The sequence below is a fragment of the Magnolia sinica genome, chromosome 2, assembly GCF_029962835.1.
Source record: "Magnolia sinica isolate HGM2019 chromosome 2, MsV1, whole genome shotgun sequence".
In the NCBI taxonomy this organism is placed as follows: Eukaryota; Viridiplantae; Streptophyta; class Magnoliopsida; order Magnoliales; family Magnoliaceae; genus Magnolia; species Magnolia sinica.
In genome coordinates, this window is record NC_080574.1 from 135,177,727 (window position 1) to 135,200,103 (window position 22,377).

Here is a 22,377-nt window from a genome sequence, read left to right on the forward strand (position 1 = left end):
TGGACGGTGGAGCCCACCTAGATATATGTGTTTAATCTATGCCGTCCAGCCATTTTAGCTGGCTGCTGGACGGCAGAGGCACCCCCCACCATGAGGTATATGTTTCATCCATGCCATCCATCTATATGAGACCCACCTCACGTGTGGGGGTGTGTGTGCGTGTGTAACCCATAGGTGGTGAAATTCCACCAGCGTGAGCGTGTGGGGGCTGTACCTGGTGTGTGTGTGTATATATATATATATATATATATTATTGTATATATATTTGAGGGTGGGCCTTTATGGGACCTACCATGATGCAGGTGTTACATCCAATCCGTCCACCCATTTTAAAAGCTCATTTTATGATATGAGCTAAAGAATGAGTCAGGTCCATAATTCATGTGGACCCCCACCATGATGCATGGGTTGCATCCAAACCATCCACCATTTGGCAAGCTTGTAATACGGGCTTAAGACTAAAAATTAGACAAATCTATGGTTCAAGTGGACCCCACCTTTGATATGTATGAGACCCATCTGTGAAGCCCACCGTGATGTGTATGAGGCCCGTTCGTGAGGCCCACCTTGACATATATAAGGACCATATGATGATGCCCATTGTGATGTATTTGGGGCCCATGGGTCGAGGCCCATTGTGATGTATTGGGGCTCATGGGTTGAGGCCCATTGTGATTTATAAAGGCCCGTGGGTTGAGGCCCATTGTGCTGTATTTGGAGCCCATTGGATTAAGGCTCATTGTGATGTATTAAGGCCCATATGATGGGCCCATTTGATGTATTTGAGGCCCATGGGTTGAGGCCCACTGGGATGTATACAAGGTCTATCGCATTGTGTGATTCCACCATGGTTTGTGTAATGATATTTATGGCGGGCCATACCGTGGGAACAAATGTTGGTTTGACGTCCACATTGTAAGAATAATGCTGGTTAAATGTCCGCATTATAACTCCCATAAGGCCCATTGATAGTCCCATACTTGTTATGTGTTGGTCGTCTAGGCCCATTTGCATTGTAATGATAGTTCATTACTTTATAACATGCTTAGTATAATTCCATGACTCATGCCATATGCATCATCCGCGTGCTGGATATGAGTAGTGACCGATCATTGCAGACGCCATTAGGCAGACTATTTACGGGACTCCTTATGAGACGGAGTGCCTACATTATCGCGTCGTACGTGCAGAATTGCTGCATGACTAGATAGTGTGACTCATGTATCTCGCATATATGTAACTTGATCATTGTACACCCTAGCGACATCAGGGTCGTGGCCTCCATAGACACATCGTGGATGGCCAAATGGAACACCGAAAATATTTGGTTATAGCACTATGGGCACTTAGGATGTCCTTTGGTGAAAATCTCAGAACCTCCGAGGCCAGGAGTAGCCCCAACGTTTAGACCGAGTGAAACATGAGCACCCGAGTGCCGAATACCAGTAGGCCGCGTCTCCCACTGTGTCGTGGTCGGTTGAGAGGGGGCGTGGCCTTATCCGCCCGAGTGAGGGGGCTATAAGCTAGGCTGAATATGACCAGCTCGTAAATGGGTCCGCTATCGACGAGCCGGGTAGGTATTGGCAGACTACTGGTCAGGCGGATAGTGAGGTCTATTCCACTTGCTGGGCTGTGCAGCTAAGGAGGAGGCAGTCGGTGTCGAGTATAATAGACCCCGGTGATTTCTCCAGAGAGTAACCATACTGATATGAGGACTTATTGAGCAGGAATTGCATATCCATTCATTCATTCATTCACTATCCACTCGGGTTGCTGGTGCGTAACTATTTGTTACGTGTACCATTGCATGGCCAGGATTTCGGTTGGGCGCACAACTAACCTGAGATCTGGAGTTTACCACGTTGTGTCTGACTATCCAAATTTATGTATGGGACTGGTTTGGATAGAAGTCCCTTGTGATGGACGCCATAGCCTGTGATACTTCGTACTATCATCCCGACTTCACATTCCAACATGGTCATTTCATTCGCACCGCATATCACATTGCATCCGCAGTACTTAGCATTTTGGGTTACTATGTTTTTGCACTTATAGCCTAGATGAGGTTGATGGTATTCATGGCTCGTCAGGATTTACATATTGCATTGTATCCTCAGCATTTGTTATTGTCTTTTTATGTTTTCGTATCGCATGGCTTTGGTACATCTGATATCATTTATGGACTTATCCCATATCTCCGCATTACTCTGATATTATATGATTAATGATCTTGTCAGTATTTTCACTTATTCCGATGATGTATGATTTATGGGCTTTATGGTATACTTGGCACTTACCTTGGGCACACACTTTCTCCACCCTCTAAGCTTTTGTAAGCTTATACACGATAGATGCGTGCAGGTGGCGTTGGGTTGCAGCAGCGTTGAGCTAAGGGTGTGCAGCTGTCTTCTGGAGTTTTGATTTTCGACATATGTATTTCCCTTTCAGCATTGTATTCAAATATTTATATTAGTGGATATATGATGATGATGTTGCCTTTGTGATTTGGGTAAACTTGTGGTTATGCTCCATATAATAAAAAAAAAAATCATCATACTGAAAATTCTCCTTGTAGGATCCCAGGATCGGAAACTGGCGCATGCGCGTTGGGAGCCGAGAATGGGGTACCACGGAGGCTGTCAACGCCGGATCCGACGATCAGAAATTTTGTGAGCCCCGTTTCTGAGTTTGGGACGTGACACAAGGGCAGAGGGATCCCGAGTACAACGGAGTTCTTGATGTCTCTGGAAAAAACAAAGTTGCTGTGATTCACAACCTCTCTCACAATATAAACAGCGAAGGATTCATTCCAAGTTGCATTACCAAAACTCATGTTTTAGCTACTTGAGATCCCCATCCTTTTCATGTATGAAATGAATGTCACTCAATTGTATTATGAGGAGCATAGCTACCCATGACATTTTAACAGGAACTCTGATGAAACAAAACAAAAAAACATGCATCATACCTGTGTGGGTCACAAAATCTGGACGGTCAATTCATCAGGTATCTATACATTTGTTACAACAATACACAGCTTGTCAATATAGCTCATTGATTTATAATAGAAGATAAGAATGAACAAACAGTTCATTTACTTTGAGGTTTGTAGAGACATACAGATCAAAGATCTACATAAAGCACCACATGTATATTCAAATGGACATTATGAAATAGAGAGGGAGAGATGGATGGAAATAAAACAAAAGAAAACCGAATCAGTATCGATGGTGGGAATCCATGAGCGCTTTATTACCTAATGAATTACAGCAATAACATTAGAAACACAAAAATCATATCGCAAATACATTTATGATGCCCAAGAATCACAACAAAAATTGTCCGATTTCATCTCTATCACCACCCACCTCAGGGCATGCATCTGTAGTTGGACGCTGAAAAATACCAAGCCAGAAAACAGTATAGGAGAGACTATTTTGAACGAAAAAGGATAATGACAACATCCAGATCGCAAAACCCCCAAATTATGGCTATCAAATCATTCTAGGAATTAACTTGCAGGGATCAAAAAATCCCGTAGAGGAAGGCGTTAAGATTTTCAAATCCACCAAATAAAACACGTAGGTAGCAAAACTCCTAAATGGAAAGTATAAAACCATAATGGAATGAACATATAAGGAAGAAAACAGCTAGAGTAATGCATCAACACTGAAATCCGGCAGCAGAACATGCAAGTAATAAAACCCTTAAATGGGAAGCTTCAATCCATAAGAGCATGCAGACATGCAGGGACCAAAACCCCCTAGAGGAAGGCATCAATAGTGAAATCCGCCAACAACCTCGTCTAGAAGACATAAAAATCCAAAACCGGAGATGACAACGTGCACGATGTAGAAGCCCCAATTTATAGGAGAAATTGATAGCTGGACCGTACATGCATGAAGAAATCACCAATCAGGAAAGCATGAGGGGCCTGTTAACACATGATTTTCAAATGCAATTATGAAAGAAGCGTAGATAGAGGCTTCCCTTCAGAGGGAGATGAACGCATACCTTCCACAAGCAATCCCTCAGATGAAACTCACAGGGACAAAGACTCTACGGAAGGCGGGTATTTGTACGCTTACCAGATTCACGCGAGAATGATGATCTCCTGCCATCTCCAGCGGCTTCCTGACCGCTGCCATCGCTCGATCCCGTCGGTCCGTACGCGGGATGGGAGAGGTTTCCATGGGATGGGCTCAAGGTCGCAGCGCAGGGTGGCAGGCGATCCCAAGAGCGATTTCGCAATCCCTCTTCAGTCACACCGACATATAAATTCACCGCGGGATATATGCCACTCTAAACAGCCGCGTGGGATGGACGGTGGGATTTAGGCGATCCCATCCCTCCTAATACCGTGGGATTTGCCCGGCCAAACAGGCCCTAATAAAAGGTTTAGTGTAGGGAGTTTCATGGATTGTTTGTATTTTGTGTTCACATCATGTATTAGAGGTTTTGGATTTTGTGTTCACGCCACGTCACGTGTCAGAAGTTATCAAGAATCAGTAATGTATGTACGTAAGTATGTATACATAAACACATGCACACGTGTCAAGTTTTGTGAGGTCAAGTTCGGTGAGCTTTACTTTACGTTGATGCCGGTTGGATATCCACTCCACCAATCAGATGTGACCTTTAGCGGTGGGCCATGAACATAAAAATTAGGTCAATCCATAACTTAGGTGTGCCACACCATAGACAACCGTTGATAGTAGATACCCATCCATTGACACTTTCGTAATTGTGAGTTGTGGTTCCAACCAATTCAAGTGCATTGAAAGAGTTCGGACAGGCTCAGGCCTAAGTTTCATTTGGGAAGGTACACGTCCCCTGATTAGGACAACCGATCCGGTGGGCCCCACAACTGGTTGGACGGGTGTAAAACTGCAGCAATCAGGTTACCTTACTCCACCCAGTCAATGCCCTCCAAACTGATGGGTGAAAGAACAAGGACCGTTATTCAGCCTCAAAAAATGAGTCAGATATTTTGGGCTATGGCCCACCGAATAAATGGCCGACCAACTCAGTCTTTATCACGTGCAGACCACTGTAAAGTAAGCGGCTGAGATTCGCGGGGACTCAGGGAGTGGCGAGTCAAATAAAGGGGTCGGATGATCATACCATGGAAGGGGAAGAACTGGAATATGGTACAGCTGAATTACTACATTACACGTGGCATTGTTATTTTTCAAACAGGACTGGCCATCTGATGAGACCTGCTATGGATGAATATACGCACGGCATGGAACGGGTGATCCTAGCCATTTAAATAGTGGTCTTCGAATCGGGATGTAAAAGACAGAGGACGTGGATTTGCTGCCAAATGCTTTTGCTGTGAGTTCCACCTGTTTGTGAGAAATCCACCCCGTCCGTCAGTTTTGATAGCTCATTTAAGAACATGCAACAAAAAAATGAGTTGTATCCAAAGCTAAAGTAGACTAAAATGGAAGAAAGAAATGCCTAGGTTCCACCTTCATGTTTATGTCATCCAAATTATTAATAAACTTATTCTCACGAATAAAAAATAAAAAATCTTAATACAAAACTTTTATAGCCATAAAAATATTTCAATTGCTGCTCATTGAATCTCCACTATTTCATCTATTAATTTTTTTATTTTTTAAATTTTTGGTCACATGTCTTAAAATGAGCTTGCAAAATGGATGAATGAAATCAATTTCTCACAAACATCGTAGTGAGCCCCACCCAGCATCCTTGCATCTTTATCAGGAAATCCACAATGAGGCCCACTATTTGAACAGCTCAATTGATACATTGATGGCTAACCACTTGTAATGTAGAACGATGGTCTACCCTGTTACGGTTCCTGAGGCTCTAGCCAATACTGTATCGGACCCAAACTGCATGGTCCCGCGCCTACAGGAAAGATGCTATGTGGGGCCCATGGAGATACCCTGAGAGATCTACTTGATCCATCAGTTTATTAAGCTCCCAACAGGACAAGAGAAAATGATACAGTTATATACAAAACTAACGTCAGCCGCACGATAGGAAACACAGTGAGAATGGAGACGTCCACCATTGAAACCTTCAATGGAGTCGGCCATGACGTGTAAATGCCATCCAAACCGTTCATAAGGTTATCATCATTCGGATACATAGTAGGCACAAATATCATAGTGGTCCAAAACTTGTGTGGCTGCCACAAACTTTTCAATGGTAGGCGTTCAATCCTTGCCGTATCATGTGGCACGGTGTGGTTCATATGAGTTTTGGACTTGCTTGAATTTTGGATTACTATCCTATTTTAAACTCTAGAAACTAATGGATGGAGTGGATTTCTCACCGGTATATCCCCACATAGCTTTCAACTACAGGAACTTCCAGTGGGCCGTGGCCACTGGAAATTCTCGTCCAACGACCTTCATAATAATTCGTAATCTGTGGCCATAGTTCGCCATTGTTATTACAATTTTTCATGTGTTGGTAACTCATCCACCGGACATACAGCAGACATCTACCGCATCCGAACCGTCCAAAATCTCGGGCCCCATTTGGATGAAAAACAACCGACAGTCACGTCGAAATAGCATCCTAACCATAAAAAAATTTCAACAGAATCCAAACCATTGGCAAAATCATTAGGGCCTGTTTGGCCGGGCGGATTAAGAGGGATTAGACCCAGTGAACTTGTCTCGGAATATAGCAAACCCATTGATCTTAAATTAATCCACTGACATCACTGTCGTTACCTTAAAATTGATCCCATCCATCCCTCCTAACCTTGTCCAATCATGCCTAGGGTTTTTGGGTATACGGATTAAAATGTAAAGCCAAACAGGCACAGTGAACTTATCCCGGAATATAGCAATCCCACGTATCTTAAACCAATCCACTAACACCACCATCACGGTGCCGTAAAATCCATCCCATCCCTCCTAATCCCATGGGATCCGTCCGGCCAAACAGGCCCTTATCAACCGTCCTTATATCAAAAGATGAGGGCCATTAAATCAGTGTAATTTCCTATCTCTGCCACATTCATAATGGACCCCGCGACCTGGATTGACCCACTCGCACACCACGTGGACGGTGCATCCCTCATCCTCCGTGAAAGATAAAAAAGGTGGTCAGTTAACCATGCTCACCTCCAAAATCTCTCAAACCCGGGCAGATAATAATAGAAAAACCGAAAGGGAGCATATCTAAAGTACACGTGGCAGGATGATCTATCAATTATATCCGTCTATCTAATCCCATAAAACATACAGGGATCGCATGACCAAAGCCATGTGATCGGTGTATATTAGATCGACGGGGAGCGGATTGGGTGTGAGTGTGACCCGGTGGGTAACACCTTCTAAGGTGTTAACCTAACCGTGGGACCCGCCTTGATGGTATGTTGTATATCCAAACCGTCCATCCGTTTCTCCAGACCATTATAGTTCGGGTTCCCAAAACTTAGAAAGATCCAAGTCTCAGGTGAACCACACCACAGGAAATATTTGTGATTCAGTGCCTCACCATTAAAAACTCTAAAGGGCCCATAATAAGATTTTGGTAATTTTTATTTTTCATCCAAACTGTTGATAATGTCAATAAGAAATGTATGAAGTTAAGAGACAAATATCAGATTGATTAAAAACTTTTATAGCCCACAAAATTTTTTTAATGGTAATTCTTCACTGTTTCTAGTGGCATGGTCCACCTGAGTTTTGAATATTTTTGATATTTGGGATATATAAATAAAATGAAGTATAAAAACATATGGATGGAGTGGATATACAAAAAATATATCAAGGTGAGCCCCACACGGTTAGGGTCGGGTAACAACTAATCCGCTCCCAAATCGACGGCAGAAAATGAAAAGCAAGAACAGCCAAATATCCAATGCTAGAAACTCAAACGAACTGAAAGTAACATGATAGGGCCCAGCATCTGTGTGGACCAGATTGATGTATCAGCATTCCACACGTGCTGCGGAGTGTTGGATGTACCGTATTATGGTTCTTCCGTTTGTACGATATCGTCTCTCTAAAGACCTGACAGATGGTGTTGATGAGAAGGAACTGGAAAAAGGGGAAAAAAACTTCCAAAAATATCAAAATCGAAGCGTTAGAAAAACCAAAATTCCAAATTTCAGAAGAGAAAGGTCAGGATCTCTCTCTCTCTCTCTCTCTCTCTCTCTCTCTCTCTCTGCTGTGAAAAGCCATGGCAGCAGCAGCAGCAACAGCTGCAGCAGAAGCTTCTTCAGGATCTAGCGGTGGAGGAGGATCCGCAGATTCCTACATCGGCAGCGTGATTAGCTTGACATCCAAATGCGAAATCAGATACGAAGGCGTCCTCTACAACATCAACACCGATGAATCCAGCATCGGTTTGCGGAACGGTACTCTCTCTCCCTCCCCATTTTTTCTCCAGATTGGGGTTTTTAGGGTCTGGAAGGGTTTTTGTGGGATTTTGGTATATAGGTTTTGATTTTTGTTGGATTTGGGGTATGGGTCTTGTTAAATCTGACGTGAGATTTGTTGGGTTTTTAGGAATTTGTTTTTTTTTTTTTTTTCTCCTTTTCATTTTATACGGGTTTTGAGTGTATTTTTTTTTTTTTTTTTTTTTTTTTTTTTTTTTTTTTTTTTATTTAACCAGGAAGTATTTATTTATTTATAGAAGATTCTGTATGGTCGGTGGAATGAAAATGTTGAATATTTTCTTATGTTTTTTCTCTTAATTTTTAATTGGGTGGTGAATTGGAATAAAAATAGAACTTATTTTCCCATACGAGAATTGAAAAATGTTGCATTTGATGTATGTGGCTAAGGGCATGTTTGGGTGTTTGAACGAATTGAATTGGAGCAATCGGATTCGGGGTTGGAACATTTTGTTGCATAGACGACGGTTGTACTCCTAATCCCAATTTCTTGGGATTCAAGTTGGATTTGAAGTGAGTGTATTTTCAGCTTGGGGGGCTAGTTTCTCATTATGAATGGATTAGAGCTGGCCTCATTTTGGAATTTCCACCTCATTGAATTGAATTATTACAATTCAATCCAAATGGTTTATCTGATGCGGCCAGAGTGCCAAGTGTTGATTGCACGTAATGTGCATGCAGTGATGACGCGTCTGATCTGCTATCATTGCATTCTCATTTTGTGGCAGATTTTGCAGACGAATGCATTTTGTGCTTCCTGCTATTCACATTTCTTGGCATACGTCAAATATCCTTTTTTTTTTTTTTTTTCGAAGATTGAGATTATATTAAAAGGGAACAAAAGCAGCCCAAAAGAAACAAAAGAGAACAAACGACGCCAAGAAAACAAAAAAAGAAAACAACACATGGCAAGGACCAAACAGAACCTAAAACAAAAGAGCTATGCAGCTCGAAACTGAAGAACAAGTAAACCAGGGAACACAGCCCATTAAAGATGGGTAGAAGAGGACGAACCCTGGGCAGGAAGGGACTGCTTCCAGTCTTCAGCTTCCCGAAGAGACAAATCTGCGACTCTAGAGATGGAGGAAGAGAGATCGCTGAAGCAACGGCTCTCTCTCTCTCTCTCTCTCTCTCTCTCTCTCCATCTCTCCAAATAGCCCAAAGCATGGCTAAACAAGTTAGATGTCAGAGGGAGATAAGATCCTTCATGCCAAGCATACAGCATGCCTACCAAATTAGCTGGCATTATCCACTGTGATGGAAATTTGGCTAGGTTTAAGAACCGGACATAACGTAGGGGTTGTCACGCCTTGAAAATCAAAACCTGAGTACAGTCACTCTAATCCCAAGTTCCAAGGTGTGAACCAAGTTCTATACATTCTTACATCCACATTAACCATTCAAACCATCATAAATTCAAACCACACTGCAATTTAAATTGTCCAAACCATGATAATTTTAAATTTAAACTTTAAAACTTAAATCCATAAAACTAAATTCTACTATTCACCACATGTACTTCTCATTCCAGTTTTCCACTATGAGTTTATTACAATGCATTTGTAATTAAAAAAATGTCTATCCACTAATTTCTAAAGAAAGTAGCGGTCCAAATATTCTTCCTCTTCTAGTCCATCTTCATCCCGGAAACTTGCATGTTTGTTAATTTGGTGAGCTAGAAGCTTAGTGGAATCATTTCTACTATGAGTTTGATACATACTCAAGAATGGTAAGAAAAACACGGCTTAACAAGATATAACGTGGAGATAAAATATACACAATGGAAGCACAAGTCAAGATAATGTTTAAGGATGCCATGAATTCAAAATAGACGGGATAGAGGCATGATAAACATTAACATAATGTAATGCCATGATACAAGATAAGCATGATGTGTATAATGTTATGATGCATGAGATATTCAATGCATGCAAGGCAAGTCATCCTGTGTATGATCTCCCAAGGAACCCCCAAAAGAATCATTGTAGGCGCTGAGTTGGTTTCTGATGTAGGCCCATGGCCTATATGGGCCCATTGTAGGACCCGCCAATAACGTAGGCCCATAGCCCACTATAGGCCCACCATGTGATGATTTTTGGGCTAATTATTTACAAATTTGGATATTATAATTTACTATTTTTGGGAGATTGGGGGGCTGATTTAAAGATATGATGAGCTAGATTGAAGATATGGGCTAGATTTAGAGATTTGATTGCTTTCCATGTTTGCTTTTCTTTAGACTTTTGCCATATAAAGAAAGATTAGATTAGGGTGCAATAAATTGCGATTGATTCTCTTAGTTGTAGAGATTCCAATCAAGGATTTCTTTAGGATCTATAAAAGGAGGTTAGTGGCGTATGAGTTGATAGATTCGAATAATTTCTAAGTGTGTTTTTTTCTTTAACTTTTATTAGTGGAAATGTTGATATCAATAAAAGTTCTCTTCCTCTCTACTCCGTTGTTCTTGTGGTTATTATTATTATTATTTTTAATTTCTTTGCAATTTGGATATCAAAATCTCATTGACTCGATAATTGGTTGGTATAAGAGTCGGTCGTATTTGGGAAATTTTTTTCAACTCTACATCATCCTCTAATGGCTTCAAAGTAGGTGACACAGGAAGAATTTGTGCAAGTAACTTGATTAATTCGCACACTCATAGAGTGAGTAAATCAACTCACGCATGTGGTAGACAACCTCACTGATCAAGTGGGGGAGCTCCAGCGTGAAGGGAATCTGGAGACTGAAGTTGGAGCACGTGAACACGTAGTCAGATATATTTTCAGAATGTAACTAATGCTTCGATAGACTCGCCTTTCACCTTGAAGATCTTCGGAGTGGGTAAAATGATACAGAAGACTTGATTAAATACCAGACTCCATGGTATTTCCATCAAGATAGTACACGTGTGTGGCTGGAAAGGGTTCCCATTAGAAGTTAGAAACTGTACAGTTGTAGGATTTGTAACTAATGCTTCGATAGACTCGCCTTTCACCTTGAGGATCTTCGGAGTGGGTAAAATGATACAGAAGACTTGATTAAATACCAGACTCCATGGTATTTCCATCAAGATAGTACACGTGTGTGGCTGGAAAGGGTTCCCATTAGAAGTTAGGAACTGCACAGTTGTAGGATTTGTGCTATTAGATGCCTAGATATCTACCATGTTTGAGTTTTATCAGCATTGGTCTTTAAATAAGATTTATTTATTTATTTTATTATTTATAAATTATGTTGTAGTCTACATAACCACTTCTGGGTTTTCTTATTATCTTTAGGCTGAACACCAACAGTATCATATTGACAGTATATTTTTGATAGTGGGACCATCACTGTTGTTGCTTGTGGAATTGAGATGTAATGTCAAAGTTAAAAAAGCACTAACGTGAAGGAACTAGAACAGCTTTCATGGATCATATACCTCAACTTGCGAACTTCATCATAATATCTAGGGCTGTCGATGGGCTTGGCCTGAGGTTGGCTTGGGCCTGGTTTTTGAATTGGTTAGGCTGAGCCGAGCCTATTAAAAAAATTTGATTTTGCTTGGCCCTGCCAGATCTGACTAATTGGAAGTCCCAATGACACACACATATGAATATATTGCAGTGGAAGTGTCATTTCAAACAAAAATATGCTGTTTTTACCATGTCTAGAGATCATGAAAAGGAAAATAATTTGTGCATTTTGTTTTCTTATTGATTTGTTTTGTTTTCTCTATCTAGGGCGTTGTGTATTGAAAAGCTTTGGACACCGTATTGATTGTTGGTTATTATTCATCTCTTCTATCTTTGCAGTAAGATCATTTGGAACTGAAGGACGAAAGAAGGATGGCCCACAAATTCCTCCAAGCGACAAACTTTATGAGTACATACTCTTCCGTGGTAGTGATATCAAGGTATGGAAAAAGCATCATTCATGTATAAACTTGCTTGACCCACCTTACTTTTTTGGGAGGTCACATAAAATTTTATTCATAATAAGGGAAATACATCAAGCAATGGAAAACTAGCCCCCAATACAAATAAGAGGCATGATGATGCCCTGTTTAGCTTAAGAATCGGACACGTTATTTTCCTCTCTTCATGCATGGTTAAATGAAATGTTTAAGCCTAGAGGCGAGGTCTCAGATTATATTAAAAAATGAAAGCTTTCTACAGTTTGAAATTTCCTTTGCATGCCCCATAGATCACAATTGCTGATTCTCCTTCCATCAATGACATCCCAAAATTTTGTTGGAAAATATTTAAATGGCCTCTCTTGGCGTATCCTTTAAAAAAAAGGCCCTTGCTTGGTGACATTGCTTCTGCTTCAATCGTGTCACTCCAATTGGAAGGTACAGAAAACATTAGTTAGCAATCACTGATTCAAGTAGATTTCAAGTTCACTTCCATGTGTATGTTCCACTGGATCACGAGTGTGGGAGTGCAGGTCCCACATGGTCACATGTGACCCAACAAGGGTTCCACAGGATGGAGCATATGTTTATTTTATTTTTAGTTTTATGCCTTAAAATAAATGTAAAAAGTCTAAAGTACCTTAGACTAACGCTTAAAGTAAGGTATTTTAGTCTTTTCCTTCTATTAGGGTTTGTATTGTTAGGTTATAAATAAGTCACTTATGGGACACATGACTTTATTTAGAGCTTGACTATTGAGAAAAGTTGAGAAAGTTCTTCATGGTGCATTTGTTGCCTCTTTAATCTTTGCATGTGTTGCTCATACTAGTCATTGTACTGTTAAAGGATATGATTCTGAATCATTACTTTTGCATGTGGTTTCAGGATTTACAGGTCAAGTCCTCCCCACCTGTTCAGGCTACACCATCTGCACCTATTCACAATGACCCTGCTATTATACAGGTAAGAAGAGAGTCTCATGCTGTGTTTCGATCAACCACTGAGTTGAATTGCAATAATTAATTCAATAGGAAGGAAATGACCAGAATCCATTTACCTTTCTTAGTTGTCATCACAGGGAAGTGGCCCCTCAAGTTACATTCACAATCTTTCCAACTTGTCGAATTGGAAGTGGTGTGATGCAATTTGGGGCATTTCCCTCAACATTACTACTAGGAAGGTGATCACAATGTGGTCATTTCTAGTTTATTGAAATTAAATTAATGTGCATTTGGTTGCACCAAATATCATGAAAATTTTCACCAAATTAGACTGATCAGTCATTAAGTTTATATGAAAGTTGGTGCAACCACACACCCTTAATCATTGCAATTGAATAGTACATCCAAACTCAAAGCCTTGCATATGTGGTGCTTCAGATGGAAGTCAACCAGTTAGCTTGCATGTAATTCTAAGTGTTAACATTCCCTAATTTCTTGTGCAGTCACACTATCCTCAGCCAACAACTGTATCCACAAGCTTGCCTTCTGCTGGAAGTGGGACTTTAGCAGATCCCAGCTCACACACATCACAAATAGGAATGCCACGGCCGGCATTCCAGGGTGGTTTGCCTCTATACCAACCTGGGGGAAGCTTAGGGTCGTGGGGTTCTTCACCCAATCCAAATGCAAATGGTCCTGGCCTTCCAATGCCAATGTATTGGCAAGGATTTTATGGACCCTCAAGTGGGCTACCTCAGTTCCAACAACAACCTTTGCTTCGGCCACCGCCAGGCTTGTCAATCCCTCAATCCATGCAGCAGCCAATGCAATATCCCGGCATGAATGCACCATTGCCCCCTGGAGCTCCAAATATGACTGAATTTCATTCTTCTTTATTGCCACCAGTTAGTAGTAACCTGAGTCTAACCTCATCTGCTTTACCATCATCTCTGACTCCTACCCAACCTGCAGCATTAGCTTCTGAAGCATCACCAAGTCTGATTTCAAATACAGTCCCAATCACCTCTCTTCCCACTACAACTCCAACTGCTAACTTGCCATTGTTGTCGCCTTTAACTTCTTCTAGTTTTGACATAAATGCATCTGTACCACCAATGTCTAGCAAACCTCAGACAGTTCGTGGTCCAGCCCGAACCTATCAAACTGTGGCTCAATCTATGTCCTCAGTTGTTGGGCCATCTACTACAAGTCACAGCGAAACATCAGTACCTTCGTTGGTAACTCCAGGCCAGTTACTGCAGCCTGGACCCACAGTGCTTCCTTCATCGCAGCCGTTACATAAGGGGAAAGATGTAGAGGTTGTGCAACCGATATCATATGAACCATCAGCATCAGCTCCAACTGAATCTCAGGCACCAATATTGCCATTACCTACACCATCAGATCATAAGGTACAGAGCTGTCATATACTCATATACTAACTTTTGACTTTGGAGAATTCACATGATTGCTCGTATGCTCAATTTACTGCTGGACAAGACTCCTATGTGTTTGGTGATTCATCCAGTGTGCATGTGGTGCACATGTAAGTCAATCGGACTGTCCAAATCATGGGCCTTGTAGCAGATGAAGCATATCCTGAAAATCACACCGCTCGCATGATCCTAATCATCTGATATCAGCCATTGAATGTAAGTTTCCTTTTAATGTTTCATTTGATGGTCATCAAATGGATGGTTTAGGTCCCTCCAATAAGCTTGATTTTCTGAATATGCTCCGATTCACAAGGGGGACCACTGTGTGGATGGTCTGAAATCTGGATTACATGTATCACGTGTGCATGGATGAGTCACCACCAATGTTATGAAACTGGGACCTGAGGCCAACCTGTTTTAGTGGACAGTCCCATCCAATGCAGTCCATCCGGGTTATCTGTGACTCTATGCTCCTGTGGTAATTAAGCACATGTATGAATATGACCATTGCTATTTTTGACTTGAGATTTGCTAGGAATATATCCCAACATACTGAAATAGGATACATACGGGACTTGAGCTGTTGGATCAGGGTCCTTCTCAATGACTCACTGTTTATATGATGGGCCTCACTGTGTTTGGGGGATACCAAAAGAACTCTTAGATTAATATATATATATATATATATATTCTGAAAGGTGAATACACCCACACCCACACTCACACCACAAGGGCTCTCGAACCCATGACCTCATAGTGGAAACACAAAGTGTCTAACACCGAGCCATGAGTAAAGACCCCTCAGATTGATATATTTTAACCCTTTAATTATTCAAAGGTTAAGGAGAACGATTTTCTGAATGCATAAGAAAGATTGCCCTCGTAATTGGGGCGATTCCTCATCTGATGGATCGAAGAGGGCAATGCCTGAAGAACCCACCCTCTCGTTAAGAGCGGAAGGATCGAAGAGCGAGGGATCTGCTTTCACTCCCCTTGATGACCTGGAAGAAGGGGAGATCCAAGATGACCAGGTATGGAAACAAGTATCTCGACGGCGCCCTCATCCACTGACCCAGGTAAGGAAGAAGGATTCATTTCCTACCCTCTTTGTTAAAGGATATCTGGAAGGATGGTTCCCCATCAACATTTCAAGGGTTTTTGGGCGAGCGGGTGCAATCATGGACGTGATAATGCCACGGGATCACTCCTCTGGGTCCTACTGTGGTTTCGCTCTGGTCAGAATGTCTTCTGAGACAGAGCTAGCTAGGGTGGTGGAGATGCTCCACGGTGTGAAGTTTGCAGGTCGCCCCTTGTTAGTTCAATGGGCGAGGTTCCCTAAAGCCCCCCCTCAGCAGAGGAATCATCCCGCTCCCACTATTTCCACGGAATACCGTCCGAAGTCTACTCTCTCCCAACCTTAGCGAATGGATGGGACTTCCTTCCGAGACGTCCTCCTTCAGAAGAACTCTTCTCAAATCCTACAACCTACCCTACCTCCTCCCCAGTCCACACAATTTGTTAGTCCTAAATCTCAACCCAACCCCAAGCCGGACTTGATATGCGAAGATACTCTAGCCCCCGACGTTAAGGATGTGATTCGCATCAGCCAGTCAGCGCTAAATAGGGCCCAGGAAGATCTTAAAGATTCTATCGTCATCATCAGCAAGGGAGAGGCCTCCATCTCTTAGGTGAAAGACTGGATCTCTGAAACTACCGGTTTCCACCTAGGAAATTATACTATCAAACCAGTAGGCTATAATGAATTATGGGTGAAAGTCTGCCCAGGCTTAAACTCGGAAATGCTGGTTATGGCGGGTCATCTCCACTCCGGGGGCCCGATAGCAAAAGTTCTGAAATGGGAGGATTTTTCCATGTTTGGAAAATAAAATGTTTGGGTCCAGGTGTGGAGCATTCCCATGGAATTATGGAATGACGGATTTTTTATTTCGGCTACGAACCTGTTAGGCTCTTTTCTCGAGCTTGACACGAAGACGAAGCTCGGTGAAGAGCTTACTGTCCTCAGGATGAGGGTGAGAAGGGTTCTCCACTCCCCCAGCATATTCGGGTGGTTGTTGATACCGTACGATTGAGTTGCCGGTAATCAGAGAAATCCCGGATGATGTCTACCCTTGCTGGGGAGACCTTTGGCGCGTTCGGGAAGGGCCTGCTTCACCTCCGGCGAAGGAACCTGCTACGACGATAAAGGCATGCACCAATCTTCCATGCTCCAGCGGACCATCATTCCTGAACCCTATCAATGCTCCTGATTTCATTAGGGATGACAATTCCATTGCAGCCTTCCGTAGGACACGTGCCTGCAGCGAACGGTCCAGTCCACCATCTCCTGCAGACGATATCCCTCGGGAGTCACCTTGAAGATTGCAGGGGAAGGAGATCGTCCCACATGGCGCGCAGGATCCGATGGTGTGTACATTTCAAGATCGCCTGCAAGATTTCCTGCCTCGTGAAGACACGTGTAACAACTCGGAGCTGACACCTCATTAACAACAGACCAAAGCTTTAAGTCGCCACTGCTTCGACAACGACTTACCTTCATCTTCCAGACGCGTGGCCCATGACATCACCTCCTCGAGCCCATCCCAGCGACACGCGCTCCCTTGCCTGTGAGAGCCTATCTCTCTCACTTCGCACGTGCCTCATCAGTTAATCGGGTCTAGTCGTTTGACCTCGGATTCGGGTCCAACGGTGGCTCATAACTGGCATCACAACTCCAACAACCTATTAGCCCTGCCCCCCTTCCAAAATCATCTACCCCTTCGTCTTCGTACCCCATCATCTGCCTCAATAATCAGAGTCGCCCTGAATCCTTATCTGCGATCTGGAAAGCTCTCTCTCCTATCCTTTTGGCGGACAACAGTCATCTCTGCGACTCGGGCGAAGAAGGATCGGAGAACGACTCTTATTGTTCATCTGACCCTTTCTCCCGACCGCCATCTGCGTGTTCTTTCCCCGATCTTGTTGACGATTCGACAGATATGGGCCCTATTACGCTCTTCCAGGATAATCCCCCGGGTGAAGTGATTATAGCGGAACCCCTTCAGATATGCGCGGACCTCCAACAACATCAACGACAGTCCAACAAGGCCACGCTCTCGGACGATGACAGAGATGAGCTTTTAGGCAAAATGTCTAATAAGCGTTGGGTTAGAGAAGCCATCACTCATGTGGGCAGAAAACTTGGCCTCTCTTTCGGGGATAGGATGGAGGACTACGTTGCTTTGTTTCAATGTATCGAACACAGAGGTCGGTCCCTCTCCGATCTCCAATCCCCCTCGAAGCAAACTCCCCGATCCGGTTCTAGTCGTCAGACCCAGTGGCTGATTCATACCTCCAGGGCGAAATCAACCTCTAAATCCAAGCACAGAAGGTAGGGAAATTGGGCCAGTGCGGTTGTCCAATGAAGATTATCTCCTGGAATGTTAGGGGGGTGGGCTCCAAACAAAAAAGAAGCCTCATCAAAGCCTCCATCAGTAGGAAGAACCCAGATATTCTTTGCTTACAGGAAACTAAGATCTCGGTCTTCAAAGACAAACTCCTCGCTTCTCTTTGGAATGCCCCGGATGCGAAATGGGCTTCTCTCGACGCATCTGACATGTCAGGGGGTATTTTGCTAGGGTGGAAATCATCTATCTGGGATTTGCAATCCTCTTCTATAGGCTCATTCTCAGTGTCTGTCACTCTTAAAGATAAGATTTCTAACTTCCTATGTCTTATTATAGTTGTATATGGCTCTTCTGTTGATTCTGGTAGATCAGAAGTCTGGGATGAGCGAACTTCTGTTAGGCATTCCTTCTCAAGTCCCTACTGTGTCGTGGGGGATTTCAACGTCACTAGATTTCCGGAAGATCACTCCCGAAGTAGAAGAATTTCTCCAGCTATGGTTCTATTCTCTGAGTGGATCCAAGCTCAAGAGCTTATTGATCTCCCGCTGTCTGGGGCTAAATATACTTGGACGAATGGTAGAAGAGTCCCCATCCTTTCTAGACTGGACAGGTTCCTTGTCTCCCCAGACTGGATTGAGGCTTTTCCCTCTTCGATCCAAATTGCTCTTACGAGGACAACGTCTGATCATTGCCCTTTGCTTTTGCGTATGGAAGATGATGACTGGGGTCTAAAACATTTTAGATTCAACTCCAGTTGGCTCAAAGTCGAAGGTCTCAGGCAAAAGATTTCAGATTGGTGGTCGGGCTTCAAGGTGGAAGGCTTTGCTGGTCACAGATTGATGTGTAAGCTTACACTTCTCAAGTTGAAGCTTAAGGAGTGGCATCAGGAGGAGATTCGTTTAAGAGAAGCTGAGTCAGAGGCTCTCCTGTACGAACTCACCCGTATGAATGCGGAATCGGAAGCCAACCATCTATCCACTGAAGCTCTGGGTAGATGTATTCAAATCATCCAATTGCTATCCACTAAGGCTCTGGATGATAGGCTGCTTGGAAGATCAAGTCTAGAGCTAGGTGGATTTCTGAGGGCGACAAAAACACTAAATATTTTCACAGCATAGCTAATATGCGTGCTCGGTCCAAGGCTATTGTCTCAATCAACGTGAATGGCGACTATATAGAAGACAAATTGCTGATCACTGACCTTGCTATTAATCACTTCAAAGGCCTCCTTTCCTCGGAAGCCTGGATTAGACCGCGCCTCGACAACACCATGTTCAACAGGTTAAACTCTGCTGACACTGACCTCCTCGAAGCGGATTTTTCTGAAGATGGAATCAAGGTTGCGGTTGCCTCCCTATGAGGTGATAAAGCTCCGGGTCCTGACGGCTTCCCCATATCCTTCTTCCAATCGTTTTGGGACTTGGTCAGCTAGGACGTTCTCTTGTTTTTTCAAGAATTCCATCGTAGAGGTAGACTGTCGAAAGGCATGGGTGCTACCTTCATCTCTTTGATCCCGAAGGTGTCTGGTGTTTCCTCTTTCTCTGATTTCAGACCGATTAGTCTGATCGGGGGCCCTTACAAAATTCTGGCCAAAGTCCTTTCCACTTGTCTCTCGAAAGTGATAGGAGGATTGATTTCTCCTAACCAGAACGCTTTTATTAAAGGAAGACGGATAACTGATTGCTCCCTTATTGCGAATGAGATTCTTCACTCCTGCCAGCGGACTGAAAAAGAAGTAATTCTCTGCAAGCTGGATATCGCTAAGGCCTACGATCACGTTGACTGGGGGTTCCTTCAGTATATGCTGCTCCGGATGGGCTTTGGGGCCAAATGGAAAAATTGGATCACTGCCTGCATCATCTCAGATCACTTTTCCGTCATGCTGAATGGGTTCTCAAAAGGTTTTTTCAAAAGTTCGAGAGGTTTGCATCAAGGAGACCCCCTGTCCCCCTCCTGTTCCTTATCATAGGCGAAGCTCTCTCCAAGATGTTGTCTATGGGCCAGGACGAAGGTGTCCTGAAGGGCATTTCTATGCTAGGTCTCTCTAAGCCCATCACCATATTCAATTTGCAGACGGCACCCTCATTTTTTCCGAAGCTTCTAAAGCGTACGTTCTCAATCTTCGTACTGCTCTTTTCTGCTTTGAGGCGGTGTCCGGGCTTCGAATCAATTTGGCCAAGTCGAAATTACTTGGGATTAACATCAGCACTGACAAAATCCATCTTTTTGCAGATCGTCTTGGGTGCCATCCAGGTTCCTTACCCTCCATGTTTGTTGGCCTTCCCCTATCTATTGGCCCCCCTCCTAAACTGATGTGGAACTCCATTATTAGTAGATTCCAGAAATTCCTAGCCAGATGGAAGTGCTGATATCTATCCTTGGGAGGTCACCTCACACCGATCAACGCCACATTATCTAACTTGCCTCTCTATTTTATGTCGCTGTTTCGATGCCCCACATCTGTCCTAAAGACCATCGATAAAATCAGAAGAGACTTCCTTTGGTTCGGGAAGGAGAACCAGAGCAATATTCATCTCCTCGAGTGGAAGGATGTTTGCAAGATCTTCCGTGAAGGAGGGGCTAATGTTAAAGATCTGCGAAGCATGAATTCTGCGCTGTTAGGCAAATGGACTTGGAGGCTTGCCTCCGAACCGGGAGCTCTTTGGACCTCCATCGTTAAAGGGAAATATGGGTCGTCGTTGGGAGGTTGGTGGTCTAAGGACTCTTCGGCCTACAAGGCATCCCACATTTGGAAAGGGATTCTCAAGGTCAAACAGGCAGTTATCAACAACATCAGTTTCGATCTGGGAAATGGGGGTGCTATCCGCTTCTGGGAAGACATCTGGTTGGGTGACCTCAAGTTAAAGGACCGGTTCCCAAACATTTTCCGCTTGGCCCCTATCAAGAACATCTCAATTTCAGATTGCTACAACTACTCGGATGCCAAAATTGTGTGGGATATTAGATGTTTTAGAAACCTCACAGATAGTGAGTTTGCTGAATACGTGGACCTTCTCGATTACATCTCTAAGTCCATTCCGCTGATGTCCGAGCCTGATAGGCCCATTTGGAAGATTGATAAGTCCGGTCGCTTCACGGTCAAATCTCTCTACTCTTCTTTAGCCCCCGATTCCTGCCTCTCCTTTCATCTGGAGATACCCGGCCCTTCCTAAATATATTTGTTTTGCTTGGTTGGTGGACCGCAATAGAATCCTTACTATTGACAACCTATGGGAAAGAGGTATGCAGCTGGTTAATGTTTGCCTTTGTTGTATGAACGATGCGGAATCAATAGACCATCTCCTGGTGCACTGCCCCTTCATCCGACAAATCTGGATTGATTTTAGCCAACGGTTCAACCTCTCCTGGTGTAGCCCTGACTCGGCTCATAATTTCCTATCCTCTTGGCATGGCTACAAGCTTTGAAAACCCAAAAGACTCGTATGGAGAATGGCCATCTTGGCTATTTGCTGGTCTGTCTGGTTAGAAAGAAATGACATGTTTTAACGATAGGGCGACTTCGGCTTCAATGACTGGGGCGAGAGCCAAAAGACTGTTGATTCAATGGGCTGCTAACGTTAAAGATTTGAAAGGATATGATCTCTGCTTTCTAGGCTGCTAGTTTTTTATCTTTCTCTTTTCTCCTTTTCCTGTTCTGCTACCTCAGCAGTTCTGTCTTTTCCTTCTTTTGTTTGTATTCTCTTTTCTTTTTAATATATTTTTGCTGTTGCTTCTTAAAAAAAAAGGTTAAGGAGAACATCCATATTCAAAGGAAAATAATAAAATGATCAAAGGGTTAGTGTGCACTATCTGGTGGGGCTTTGTTGCTATCGCCAGGGATCTTTCCATTTCTAGCCCTCATTTCCTGCAGCGTTTCCATTTCTAATTATGATACCTTGTTGTCTGGTTCTTCTCAGTGGGGCATTCGACAGTTCTAGTTTGTGCCTTGGTCTAGGTTGGTGAAATGAAATAGGTTGAAAGCTTAGTTGTATCATCCTTCTAACCAGGTGCTGCTCCTACTTTGGATCATGCTTCAGAGTCACGCTCCTGCTCCCGCTTCCTAGCTATTTATTGCTTACATTTTGGAACAGACACTTCCCTTCTATCCCACTTGAATCATTTGCCACGTTGCTTCATGTGCAACTATAGTTGAAAGGGAAGGGTGCTTTCTGTTATGGACAGATGTCTTAAATTTGTCTGGTGGTCTGTCGATGATATCAACCAGGTTTCGATGACATCGATGCCAGTCGTCAATGACATCGAAGGTTGCTCGATGCCATCGATAATTCACGGAATTTTTGACCCCTGG

At 43.2% G+C, this 22,377-nt stretch overlaps 1 protein-coding gene across 4 annotated transcripts in view; it reads left to right on the forward strand.

The window, feature by feature from the left end:
• Positions 1 to 7,505: 7,505 nt before the first annotated feature.
• LOC131237775 (protein decapping 5-like) overlaps positions 7,506 to 22,377 on the forward strand; it is a 37,506-nt gene continuing 22,634 nt past the window's right edge. Inside the window, exons 1-4 of one of the 4 annotated variants that reach the window (XM_058235754.1) lie at positions 7,506 to 8,353; positions 12,187 to 12,287; positions 13,173 to 13,250; positions 13,732 to 14,650. In XM_058235754.1, coding sequence (XP_058091737.1) covers positions 8,176 to 8,353; positions 12,187 to 12,287; positions 13,173 to 13,250; positions 13,732 to 14,650 — 1,276 coding nt within the window. In that variant the 5' untranslated portion in view covers positions 7,506 to 8,175. The remainder of the gene's footprint in view (positions 8,354 to 12,186; positions 12,288 to 13,172; positions 13,251 to 13,731; positions 14,651 to 22,377) is intronic. The other 3 variants (XM_058235752.1, XM_058235753.1, XM_058235751.1) reach the window with 3 other exon arrangements.